Here is a 14,268-nt window from a genome sequence, read left to right as displayed (position 1 = left end):
TGCTGAGCTTTCCACTTTTCCCATTTATCCTGTGGTTTCCCACAAATGATCTTTAAAACATTGAGAAAATCTCAGTGAGGAAGTTGGCCTAAAAGAGGATATTATTCTGTCCAGGAGGAAAATAAAAGGAAGGTCTTGCATTAAATTCCCAACTTAACAAGTAAGGATTTTTTTTTTGGTTGAATTTTCATCAGTGTCACAGAAGAATTAGAAGGTTCCTCAGCCATGTTACTTATTCAGCAATTGGCATTTACTGGGCAGTTGACTCATTAATAAACGATGACATATCATCTGGTGTCAGAAATCGACTCTGGATATTTAACTACGTTAGTTTAGTGAAAAGCTTGCACTCATTTAACTCAAGCATCTGTTGTGGTTAGTTCTGCAGACAACTTCCACGAGCCTTCCCTCAGTTCTGGATTCCCTTCATCCTTTTCCCTCCACTCTCGGGGAGGCGGGGCCAGACGTGCCTGCACCGCCCCTCCCCGTTGATTGGCAGGTCTCTGGGGCGGGCCAGCGCGTGCGCACTGGCCTGGCCAGGGCCAGTGAACCATGGAGACCCCGAGGCGCCTCGCCCGGGAGTTGTGCGCCCAAAGGCTTCCTCGGGCGCAGACGGTTGTTTGGAAGGTGTGGCTTTGTGAGTTCTGCCTACTACTGCTGGGTTCCGGTTTGAACGCGCATTTTTTGCCACACGAAGAGGACGTAACGTTTATCAATGAGTACGTGAACCTCCACAATGAGCTCCGGGGCAGCGTCATCCCCCGAGGGGCTAACTTGCGCTTCATGGTGAGGCCCTAAGGCGGTTGCCCAAACCTCCAACAGCCCCTGTCAGTACCTCCCCCTCGGCCGCGGAGAGTCTGGGTCACTGCTCTGTGAGCCTTAAGAATCGCGGACAACCACGCTTAGAGTTTGGGTTTAAAAATACACGTAAAGTTTATATGTTCAAGAAATAAAAACCACTGTCACTCTAACCTATAGTTATTACCAAGGGTTTGCACAGGGCTTGGATTAGGGTGAGTAGAGGTACTCACCAGAGGTGCAAAATTTAAGGGAGGTTTAATTCGAGAAAATGATAAATGCAATTTTTTAAATTTAAAAATCAATGCAAAAGTATTATTGATGAAACAGAATCACTTTAAACAAAGACAGGATCTTTGAGCTTGAATTTGGGAGAGGCAAGTGAGGTACTCTCAGGATAATGAAAATGAAAGGTCAGATTCTGTTCTTATTTAAAATTTTGAATTTTTATCATGGATGTTTTCACACTAATTTTGCCTTTTTAAAATATTTTTTATCTTGATTGTTGAGTTTTTTGGTATCCAGCCTAAATTTTGCTCCCTAGAGGGTGTTTCATTCACCTTGTCCTAGACCCGGCCCTGATTTTGCATTCCCTTACAATATAGTTCTTGCTTCTTTCCCATTTTTTTCCCCATATTTCTTTGTAATGTCTCATTAGCTGTTCCCCTGTTGCTATAGAGTCTTCATGATTGTCATTAAAAATGAATGCAAAATGTATTGAGTAAATATCGGGAAATTAGGAGCTTCCAGTTTATGTTGTAAATATTGCAAGGACTGTCTCCCTAGATATGTCTTTTCTTCCTTCTGGATTAGTTCCTTAGGAAAAATGCCAGAAATGTGATAAATAAAGTATGTGATTTTTTAATTTATATGATACGTAGCAATTGCTATACTGAAGGACTGTGCCAAATTAAGCAAATATCAGCAGTGTAGAAGTACCGTAAGTCCCCTACATACGAACGAGCTCAGTTCCCAGAGTGCGTTCTTAAGTCCAATTTGTTCTGAAGTCCAACAAAGTTAGCCTAGGTACCCGACTAACACAATCGGCTATATAGTACTGTACTGTAATAGGTTTATAATACTTTTCACACAAATAATACATAAAAAACAAACACAAAAAATAAAACATTTTTAATCTTACTGTATAGTACCTTGAAAAGCACAGTAGTACAGTACAACCGCTGGCATACAGGTGCTGGCATTTAGTGAACAGGCAAGAAGAGTTAACTGACTGGAGGAGGGAGAGAAGGTGGGAGATGGTAGAGCTGAAGGATTGTCTGCAATAGGAGACGGAGGGCAAGCTGCAATTTCACTAACACCTGTAGTTGATGGCACAGGTTCTGGTTCCTTGCTGGATTCAATTCTATCTACCCTCTTGAAAAAGCAATCCAGTGATGTCTGGGTAGTAGCTCTTTTTTTCTTGTCATAGATGACATGGTAGCACTGGATTGCATTCTGAACGGCTGCTGCAACCTTTGTGTACCATACTACGTTCAGGTCCTGTGCCTTAGAAACTAACAATGCCTCCTCAAATAAAGAAAATCCCCTTGCCATTTCCTGCGTCGTGAATCTCTTCTGTTCTTTAGTTACTTCTTCTTCTTCTAGTCTCTCTTTGTCCATTCTCTGGGCCTCCAATTCCATCAGGTCTTCATTAGTAAGCTACACAAAGTAAGTACACAAAGCACAACCACTTGCAGAGGATGCACGCACATGACAGTGTACGCCAGACGTGAACTAATTTACTGGACTGGACATGTGACATACCATACATACATGTGACTGGACATACCACATCTGACTGGTTTGGGCATTTTCAATCACTTGCTAAACTAATAAATTATAAAAGGGAACTTTGCTTTAATGTTAATTTTAAAATGTTATTTTGATTGGACGTATTTTGTTCGTTCTTGTTCATTTTCTTTACCTTTTGAATTGTCAGTAAATTTCCTCTTCTGTTTATATATTTTCTTATAGAAATATATCAATACTAGCATTGTATTTGCTGAAGACAGTTTTATCCAAGCCAATTTTAATCTTTTGAATTTAATTAGAATTTGAGGATATTTGAGAGTTATATCTATGTATTTCCCACCCTTTGTGATTAATTCTATTTCTTCCAAGTTTGAAGATTAGCATTCCTCCTGATAATGAATAAACACAAAATATTTTTAATTCAACTTTTTATAGGTTTTGTATTCCTAATGTCTAAAATTTTTATTTCAAACATAAAGCATAGAGAATAATATAGAGCATAATATTGTGTCCCCTCAATATATATCTTAATATGTGAACAGTTTTGAAGGAATAATGTTTTGGGTACAGTTTAAAGCTCCACTCTAAATTTTATCCTTCTCTTCTTTCTGAAAATTTGTATATATTTTTCCCATGGATTTTACTAGGATGTAAATAATAACTGTAAGTAGTATAGTCTATCATAGTAGTATGGTCTACTTAGAACTTTTCCTTGACAGGTTTGGAAATCATACATTTTAGCTTTATCATTTATTGGTTATGCTTAACATTTTAATATATATACTTTACAAAGTCCAAAGTTAATCAACATCTATAACCTCCTTCTAAATATTAAGAAGATATTACAACACATAAATTGTTTGTCTTCTGCCCATGTCCATGCTGTTGTCGTCACCTAGTATTTTTGTTCTACCTTGTTTTTAAACTCAAAACATTTATTGGGGTTTTTTTTTATTGTAAAATATACATAACATAAAATTTACCATTTTAACCATCTTTAAGTGTACAGTTCTATGACATTAAATACATTCACATTGTTGTGCAATCATCACCACCATTCATCTCCAGAACATTTTCATCCTACCCAATAGAAACTCTGCACCCATTAAACACTAACTCCCCATTCCCTTCTTTCTGCTGGCTACTACAATTCTACTTTCTGTCTCATAAATTTGACTACTCCAGATACATCATATAAGAATCATAAGTGTTTCTCTTTGTGACTGGATTGTTTCACTTAGCATGATGTCTTCAAGGTTCATCCATGTTGTAGCATGTGTCAGAATTTCCATTCTGGGACTTCCTTGGTGGCGCAGTGGTTAAGAATCCACCTGCCAACGCAGGGAATATGGGTTCGAGCCCTGGTCCAGGAAGATCCCACATGCCGCGGAGCAACTAAGCCCGTGCGCCACAGCTACTGAGCCTGTACGCCTAGAGCCTGTGCTCCGCAACAAGAGAAGCCACTGAGATGAGAAGCCCGTGCACCACACGAAGAGTAGCCCCTGCTTTCCACAACTAGAGAAAGCCTGCGCAGCAACAAAGACCCAATGCAGCCAAAAAATAAATTAATTTTTTAAAAAAGAATTTCCATCCTTTTAAAGACTGAATAATATTCCACTTTATGTATATACCACATTGTGTTTATCCATTTATCTCTCCATGGACAGTTGAGTTTCTTCCACATTTTGGCTATTGTGAATAATGCTGCTGTGGACATAGGTATGTGAATAAATATCTGTTCGATTCCCTGCTTTCACCTTTACGAGGTATATACCCAGAAATGGAATTGCAAAAACATGTACAAATTCTATGTTTAATTTTTTGAAGAACTGACATTCTGTTTCCCATAGTGGCTGCACATTTCGCATTCCTACCAGCAATGCACAGGGTTTCAATTTCTCCACATCCTTGCCAACACTTGTTTTAATGGATGTGAAGTGGTATGTCATTATTGTTTTGATTTTCATTTCCCTAATGATTAGTTATGTTGAGCATATTTTCAGGTGTTTATTGGCCATTTGTATGTCTTCTTTGTAGAAATGTTTGCACAAGTTCTTTGGTCATTTTTTGGTCAGGTTGCTAGGGTCTTTTGGTTAGCTGAGTTGAAGGAATTCTTTATATATTCTGGATAAAATCCCTTGTCAAATATATGATCTTCAGATGTTTTCTCCCCTCCATAGGTTGCCTTTTCATTGTGTTAATAGTGTCCTTTGATACACAAAAGTTTTTAATTGTAATTAAGTCTAATTATCTATTTTTTAAAATCTTGTTGCCTGTGCTTTTGGTGACATATCTAAGAAATCATTGCCAAATCCAATGTCATGAAGCTTTTCCCCTTTGTTTCTTGTAAGAATTTTATAGCTTTAGCCAACAGGTACATAAAAAGGTGCTCAACATGACTAATCATCTGGGAAATGCAAATTAAAACCACAATAAGATATCACTTCACACCCATTAGAATGTCTATCATCAAAAAAGACAGGAGATAACAAACATTGGTGAGGATGTAGAGAAAAGGGAAGATTTGTGCATTGTTGGTGGGAATGTATATTCATACAACCACTATGGAAATCAGTGTGGAGGATTCCTTAAAAAATTTAAAAAAGAACTACCATATGATCCAGCAATTCCACTCTTAGGTATAAAAACAAAGGAAATGACAACAGGATATCACAGAGATGTCTGCACTCCTGTGTTCACTGTAGCATTATTCACAATAGCCAAGATATGGAAGCAACCTAAGTGCCCATCAATGGATGAATGGACAAAGAAGAAGTGGTGTGTATATATACAACGGAATATTGTTCAGCCATGAGAAAAGAAGGAAATCCTGCTATTTGCAACAACTTGGATGGAACTTGAAGGCATTATGCTAAGTGAAATAAGCCAGACAAAGATAAATATTGCATGGTATCACTTATATGTGGAATCTGAAAAAAAAAAGTCAAACTCATAGAAACAAGGGAGTAGACATTCCAGTGGCAGCAGTTCCACTTCTGGGTATTTTTCAGGAAGAAATAAAAAGAAAAAACACTAATTCAAAAAGGTATCTGCACTCCTGTGTTCATTGCAGCATTATTCACAATAGCCAAGCTATGGAAGCAACCTAAGTGCCCATCGATAAATGAATAGATAGAGAAGATGTAGTGTGTGTGTGTGTGTGTGTGTGTATATATATATATATATATATATATATATATATATATATATATATATATACACACACAATGGGATATTACTCAGCCATAAAAAAGAATGAAATCTTGCTATTTGCAACAACATGGATGGACCTAGAAGGTATTATGCTAAATGAAATAAGTCAGATAGAGAAAGACAAATACCATATGATTTCACTTATATATGGAGTCCAGAAAACAACAAACATAATCAAACAGAAACAGAGTCATAGATAAAGAGAACAAACAGGTGATTGCCAGAGGGGAGTGGGCGGGGGGGGGGATGAGTGAAATAGGTGAGGGAAATTAAGAGGTACAAACTTCCAGTTACAAAATAAGTGAGTCAGAGGAATGAAATTTGGGAAATACAGTCAATAATAATGTAATATCTTTGTATGGAGACAAATGGTAACTAGACTTGTTGTGCTGATCATTTTGTAATGTATGGAAATATTGAATCACTATGTTGTTCATCAGGAACTAACATAGTAGTGTTGTAGGTCAATTATACTTCAAAAAACAATGAAAACAAAAAACCTCAAAGAAAAAGAGATCAGATTTGTGGTTATGGGGGCAGGGGCAGGGGGGATTGGATGAAGGTGGTAAAAAGGTACAAACTTCCAGTTATAAGATAAATACTAGAGATGATGTCCAAATGATTAATAGAACACTACTGCTGTATGTTATATCTGAAATTGTTAAGAGAGTAAATCTTGAGTTCTCATCACAAGGGAAAAAATTTGTTTTTATATCTATATGAGATAATGGATGTTCACTAAACTAATTGTGTTAATCATTTCATGATGTATTATGCTGTACACCTGAAACTTACACAGTGCTGGGGGTCAATTATATCTCAATAAAAATGGAAGGAAGAAAACGCACTTAGAATAGTGACATGGTGCATTGTAAGCATGTGGTGTGTAAAAAATATGCAAAATTAGGCGGTAGAAAGATGGTCCATGGAGCATTGTTTGCAAATGGCAAAGAATCTGAAGGGCCATTAATAGTGGAACAGTAACCTTTATTACATGCTGCTAGCCATACTATGGAATACTATGAAAAGTTTGCAAAAAATTAGGTAGATCTAGTTGTGCTAATATGGAACAATCTAAGTGAAAACTGCAAGTTGCAGGCCAATAATATTGTGTATGGTATGATTAAAACAGTGCAAAGACAAAAATCATAAAATACTCATGTAAAACACTCTAACATATCTTATATATGAATGTGTGTGTATATGGAGCTAGAGAAATTTATACATAAACAATTTTTTTAACAATGATTACCTCTGGGGAGGAAAATAGTGTGGGGAGGGAGGGGATATGCTAAAGTTTTCTATAATATATTTTCTGTATTGTACTTCTGTATAATCTATGAAATTAACCAAGAAAACTCTAAGGAAATCTTAGTATTGTTTTTCAGAAATGTTTATTTTCAGATTTACTGTAATGTATATATATTTAGCATGTTGGTTTTACAAATATTTTGTTGATTTTTCTATTTGTGTTGTTTTTGTTCTTGTCCTTAACTAAACAATGAATTTAATGAGGCTCTAAATATGTCAGAAAATCACATTTCTGGATATTTCCATAAATGGGGGGGAGCAGCATCTTGTGATATTTTCTTACATTTCTGGGAACATCCATAAAACTTTACATGTGCCTCTTTTATAACATTTACCAACTACCACTATGTGTTAAAATTATATATATATAAAAATATATATATATGTATTTGTATATATATGTATATGTATGTATATATTATCCCAGGTTTTTCTCCTAACAACAGTAAGCAACTAGAGGACAAAATTTATATTGACTTCATATTTTATTCCTCACAATACAATAATTTGCATATAATCAGTGCTCAATAAATAGTTCTTAAATATTTTAAATTATTGTATTATTACTTATAAAAGGCATGGATTAAAAATACACATTTTCTGAATAGACTACATGTAAGAGTATTATAACCATTTGCATCATCTAACAATCTGATTTTTTAATTACAAATATATGCATAAGACTTCATCTCAGGAAATAGTTGTTTCATTTATAATTGTCTCAAAACACTTTTTCTCCTACATAAATTCCACAAACCAGACTCATAAGCACAAAATAAGAATTGTTTTCCTTACATCTAATTATGAGAACTCAAGGAAAATAATTTAGAGCACACACACACACAAAAAAACTCGTTGTTATTTTTTCTTCTTTACTTCTTGCATTTTTTTTTCAGACTTGGGATGTAGCTTTGTCACGGACTGCTAGAGCATGGGGAAAAAAATGTGTGTTTGAACGTAATATTCATTTAGAAGAACTAAAAATGGCCCATCCTAGATTTAATGGTATTGGTGAAAATATGTGGGTCGGCCCTGAAAATGAATTTACTGCAAGTATTGCTATCAGAAGTTGGTTCGCACAGAGGAAAAACTACAATTTTGAAAAGAACAGTTGCTCTGATAACTGTTCTAATTATCTACAGGTATGTAATTTTATATTATTAATTCAATAGACTCCTTAATTGCTTTACTACTAAGTTTTTATTGTGTTTCAATTTTATAAATAAACTCAAATAGTAAAATTATTACCTCTAATAGAATCAAAATTCTAATCAGCCCTAGATCTTCTGAATGTTCATAATTTCTTCTATTATTTGAACCATGCAATTAAAACATTTCTTTAAATATAGTAAGTCTGATCTCCATACCCAAAGATGAAAGGTACCTTTCTAAAATAATGCACACTGGAAAAGAAAGAAACTAGCAAATAAAAATTAGTTTTAGTTTATTGACTATAAACATAAGTAAAAGATGATTTTTTTTGCACAGATCAGTACACATACTACTATATAACTGATTAAAATATTTTAAATGCAAATACATATAATTATTTTCCTACCTCATGTCTAACAATTCACTCTTATACTTTGTACTCCAAGAATACTGAACCACTATTTATTTCCTGTACAAACATTTATTATTTCACATATTACATTGTTTTATAATCATCTATTTATATATCTAATACTACACTAAGGGCAGGGACCTTGTCTTCTTATCCATGTATTCTCAACACAACAACATGACATTATTTAGGTCTTCAATAAATATTTGTATCAGGAATCAAGAAACTATTTTTTTTTTTCACGTTTAAAAGGCATGTATTTTATTTTATTTTATTTTTTTTTTCCACACACACACAGTGTATTTTATTTTTACAAGAGATAAATAGACTGACACCAAGCATTGTACATGGATGACCACAACAAAAGCAACAATGATTGCAATTACCAAACATGAAACACACTTATACTATGTCATAATTTTGACATTCAGTCCAGTAATCCTCCACTGTAACAGCTCCTTTACTTTGCAGTGAAAATTGATTTGTATATTCTTTTCCTCTGAGTCCTTGTGGGATTTTTTTTTTTTTAATTCAGACAGAAAGTCACAAAAATTATACTCATCCTCATCAGTTCACTCAGTCCCATGTAATTAATTTCTTTTTTTTTCATCTTGATCTTTTGTTAGCACTTTTATGAGTTCATCAGTTTTTCATTAGAGTTCTGAAAATGCTTATTCATTCAGTTCAGCAGTACAGTCAGTTACCAGAAACCTGTACTTGTCAGAGTCTTTTCCATGAATTTAGGAATCAAGAAACTATTGAATTAACTTCCAAGCTCATTTAAAAGATGATTATTTTTCAGTCAATAGACTCTAATGTAGATCTTAAAATCTTGGAATTTTTTCATGTTGAACTCATGTCTTCCTGTTCCATCAAATGATTTATGTTTCAAAAATTTTTTGATCAATTTTTTCTTCTAGAAAGTTAGAGTGGTTCTCTACTGTCTTCCTCATGTCAAAGCTAGACTCCTTAATATGACTTCAATATTCTGAGTAAAATAACCAAGTCTACTCCCTGACCTACTCCTCTGTATTTTTTCCTCCTTAAGTCTAGTTTCCTAGACACTTTCATTTCCTGCATTTGACCTGTTTTACTTCAGCTGTTACAGACATTCTATTCTCTATTCTTTTAATGCATCATTCTATTTCTTTTGGAATCACTAAGATTTGAGCTATAGAGAAAAGGAAAACAAATGGTTTCTCCCTCTCCCACAGAGGTTAACAAAACAATTTTTTGTTGTTCACTTGTAAGTATTAGGAATATTAAAGCCATTCAGGAATTTCTGGAATATCTTTAATTATTCTCATATTTTCACTCCAAGACCTATTTTGCAAGAAATTATTTTATAAGAACCAGCTCTTTTACTCATTTTTTTAATGAAAGACCCAGACTTCATTTTATTTTGTAATGGAATTTCCTCAATAAAAGAAAAGAAAAATGCTGATAACATTCAATTACTTTCTACTCTTGTATTTCTTTTCCTTCCCTTCTATAATCTTACTGTCCCCTCTTTTTTTCCTTTTTATTCACAGCATCCATTCTTCCAAAACTTTTTGTCTTCTCATTTCCCTCTTCCTCTTTGCCAATAACCTAGAACTCTCAGATTCAACAAAACGTCAAAAATTGATTCAGCAGGTGTCTTCCTTTGGCTCTAAAACATTATTCTGGATCAGTTTTTCTCAGACTCTTTATCCTAAGAATACAGTATTGGTAGAACCTATTAAAGTGTTTCTCTAAATACAGTTTTGGAAATGCTTCCCTAAATCCATGATAATTCTCTACCTGCATCCAAATGAAGAATTGTTCATATTCCTTGAATTGCTTCATTAAAGGTCCTATGTGTATTGAATATACTATTGTTTATACTATGGCAGAGTAAATATTTAGAATTAAATTTTATGTTTTCTTTGAAAATTTTATTTTAGCTTGTTTGGGACAAGTCTTACAAAGTTGGTTGTGCTGTTACTCCATGTTCAAGAATTGGACGTATTAAACATGCAGCACTTTTCATATGCAACTATGCACCAGGGTAAGTTCCTTTAAATTTTTAAAATAATATAAAAATAAATTGGGGATTTTTCAAGGTTAAGTTTTCCTAACTTTCAACATACTCTTCTAAATGTCTTTGCAAACTATAAAAGAATTAAGTATGAGATAGCAATTAAAGACTTTATATTGAAATATTTTAAATTTCATAATAAAATAAGTCATATTTAGGCATACTGATTTTATGTATAGACTAGCCAAATATTACTTCCTGAGAGAATTTTAACTTTAGTATTATTTCACAGTACCTAGCCTAATTAACATAGGATTTAAATTATTTTCCAAAATTGTTTATCTCCATATTTATTTTTAAAAAGTCAAAATAAAATAAGGTTAAGTGTGTTGAAATGTATGTTGTAAGAATTGTTTCAAGAGTACATCAGTTTTATAACATGAAGGACACTTTTAGTTGACTATCCTCTGGAGAGTGTATTATTAATTGGGGCTAGTCTCATACATATAAGGAATCGTAATAACTCAGAGGTGGAAAAGTACTTCACAAGTCTTCTAGTTAAGCTATGCATATGAAACTTGAATTCTTAACACTTACTTACCATGTGGTTACTTACCTGTACCTAAAAACTTTCCAATGATGGGAGAAAACTACCTTCCAAAATAGCCTCCATCTCTGGAGAACTTTGTTGGAAAGTCTCAAGTTTTCTTACAGGTCGATATGATACTATAAGTAATATTGTTAAAACGTCTAACTGAAGTGAGAAAATATCCTAATCAACATGCCAAGAAAAATTGACTACATGCTAGGATTGAGAAGGAATTTCTTAAAAATAAAATGCTTCTGGGACTAAACCAAAAAGAGAAAAAAAAAAAACACATTGATTACTAATTAATGATTGTATTCCCCTAGATAGGGAAAACAACAGACCTATGATGTAAGTCGAATTAGATTCAGAAACCCTTTCTTAAATGGAAGCTTTGCTGACTTTTTGAATATAGGCATGCAAAACAAGCTTGGAATGTAGAGTAATTGCAAAACTTTTTTGGCCTCTTTCAGTCCTACAGACTGGAAGTACTGGGATGATATCTATTACATGGAGAAACTTTTGAAAGTTAACTACTGATTGGTATTGAAAATTCAAACAGACCACTGGGCATGGGTGGTGGGGAGGGAAGAGGTTCCTCTGGGGTACTAGTCTTCATTTACGTGCTCAGCAATTACATACAAGGCTCTGATCTGTCTACTGACAAACCAATAAAGACTGACCATACTTAGTTTGTAGTCTTGGAAGAGAGACAAACAATAAATAAGTGAACATAGAAATAAATGATATTTAATTAAATAATAAAATATGCCATAGAAACAAAACACAGTAAGCAAAAAGGGAATAACTAGTATAGAATATGGATAGGATAGCTGCAAAAGGAGGTGGCATTTAAACTGAAAGCCAAAAGATGAGGCGATGGCTAAAGAATATTTCAGGTAGAAGTGAGAGCACATATAAAATCTCTGAGCTTGGAATAAGTTTAGCATGTTTGAAAAATGAATAACTGTGGTTAGAGGTAGGAGACGAGGTAGAGAGTTAGGTGACAACTAAATCAAATAGAATACCATAGGCCAGTTTAAGGATTTGGGGGTTTATTCTACATAATGGCAAAGTCATTGGAAAGTTTTAAGCAAGTAAGTGGCATGATCTCATCTATGTTTTTTTTTTCTCCCTATTCTTTTTTTTTAAGTTTTTTTTAATAAATTTATTTATTTATTTATTTTTGGCTGCATTGGGTCTTTGTTGCTGCACGCAGGCTTTCTCTAGTTGTGGCGAGCAGGGGCTACTCTTCGTTGTGGTGCACAAGCTTCTCATTGCAGTGGCTTCTCTTGTTGCGGAGCACGGGCTCTAGGCACGTGGGCCTCAGTAGTTGTGGCGCGCAGGCTCAGTAGTTGTGGCGCATGGGCTTAGTTGCTCCACGGCATGTGGGATCTTCCCAGACAAGGGATCGAACCCACGTCCCCTGCACTGGTAGGAGGATTATTAACCACTGTGCCACCAGGGAAGTCCCTCATCTATGTTTTGAAAAGAAAACTTAGCAATAAAAGATTGCTCTTGCTGTTGTGTCGATAATGGAGTATAGGGAAACAAAGGTACAAAGAGAAACAGCACAGTTAGGAGATTGTTTCTGTAATGCAGGCTATAGACTGGTATCTTGGATTAGTATTTTAGCATATGGATTGGTTTTCTATTGCTGCATAATAAACCACAAACTTAGTGACTTAAAACAGCAGCCATTTATTATTAAACAGTCCCGTAGATTATAAGTCCAGGCACAGTATAGCTGGATTCTCTGCTCGGGGTCTCAAAGGCCAAAATCAAGGTGTTGACTGAGTTCTTATCTGGAGGCTCTGGGGAAGAATCTGCTTTTAAGTTCCTTCAGGTTGTTAGCAGAATTCAATGCCTTGTGGTTATAGGACTTGGGTCCCCATTTTCTTGCTGGTTCTAAGCCAGTGGTTGCTCTCGGCTTCTAGAGCTGCCCACATTCCTTGATGCGCGGCTCCCACCATCTTCATGTCCGCAAAGGCGCATCAGGTCCTTCCCACAATCCAAATCTCTGACTTCTCTTCTGTGACTAGCCAGAGAAAACTCTCTGCTTTTAGAGTGCCCAAGTGATTGGGTCAGGATATTTTCCTGGATAATTTCCCTATTTGAAGGTCAGCTGTGCCAAATAACATAATTTAATCATGGAAGTAAAGTCCATTACGTTCACTTCCCTCAGAATTATGCAAGGCATGTATAGCAGGGGTAGGCGAGCTTGTGTTCCAATTTAGAATTCTGCTTATTATACCATGGAAATTGTGAAAAAAAGGTCAGTTTCTGGATATATTATGAAGGTAGAGCTAAAAATACCAGTTGATGGGTTTGACTTTAGGGATAAGAGGTATAGAATAAACTATGGCGATACCCATGCTTTTAGTCTGAACAACTGGATAAATGATGATACCATTAACTAAGATAAGGAAGAACATCAGAAGATGTGTTTTATGTTTGGGCACATTAGGTAGAAATATAAATGTGGAAAATGTAAATGAATCATGAGAAGGAACTAGCTGTATGAGGGTCTGGGATAGGTTTTGAAGTAGAGGAAACTGCTACTATAAAGGCCCTGACGTAGAAATGAGTCACAGTGCTGAACAAGATCCCCTTATGAAAGAGTGAGTATGGAGACTTAATTTAAGGACTAAGTCCTAGAGCACTACAGTATTTCAACTTCAGGCAAAAGAGATAACAAAGGAGAGTGAAGAGGCTAACAAGATAAGAAGGAAACCCAAACAATGCTGGTAAGGGTACTTGGAAATCAAGTGAAGAACGTGAGTCATGATGCCCAAAGTGGTTAACTGTACGAGATGCTCCTGAAAGAATGAAAAAAAAAAAAAAAAAATGAGGAAAGAAAGATGACATTTCCATTTGATAAGATGAAGGTATTTGGTGACCTTAATAGCAGTAGTGACTGCAGGGGTCTCCCATGACTATAGTGATAAGATGAACCTACTAGTTGTTAGGATTACTCTTCTTTCCACTCACCTATCCCATAGGCTTCTTTGTCTTGAAATTTCTATCAACCATTTTTTCCTTGAT

General features: G+C 35.0%; 1 protein-coding gene across 1 annotated transcript in view; it reads left to right on the top strand.

Moving 5' to 3' along the window:
- Nucleotides 1–552: 552 nt before the first annotated feature.
- The window catches only part of GLIPR1L2 (GLIPR1 like 2), a gene marked incomplete at its 3' end in the record, with an annotated part of 39,472 nt that continues 25,756 nt past the window's right edge, over nt 553–14,268 (top strand). The window contains exons 1-3 of the mRNA XM_057557414.1: nt 553–786; nt 7,971–8,216; nt 10,564–10,667. Of these exons, the coding sequence (XP_057413397.1) occupies nt 553–786; nt 7,971–8,216; nt 10,564–10,667 (584 nt within the window). The remainder of the gene's footprint in view (nt 787–7,970; nt 8,217–10,563; nt 10,668–14,268) is intronic.

This window comes from Balaenoptera acutorostrata, chromosome 11 (genome assembly GCF_949987535.1).
Source record: "Balaenoptera acutorostrata chromosome 11, mBalAcu1.1, whole genome shotgun sequence".
Lineage (NCBI taxonomy): Eukaryota > Metazoa > Chordata > Mammalia > Artiodactyla > Balaenopteridae > Balaenoptera > Balaenoptera acutorostrata.
This window is presented reverse-complemented; position numbering and strand designations above follow the sequence as displayed.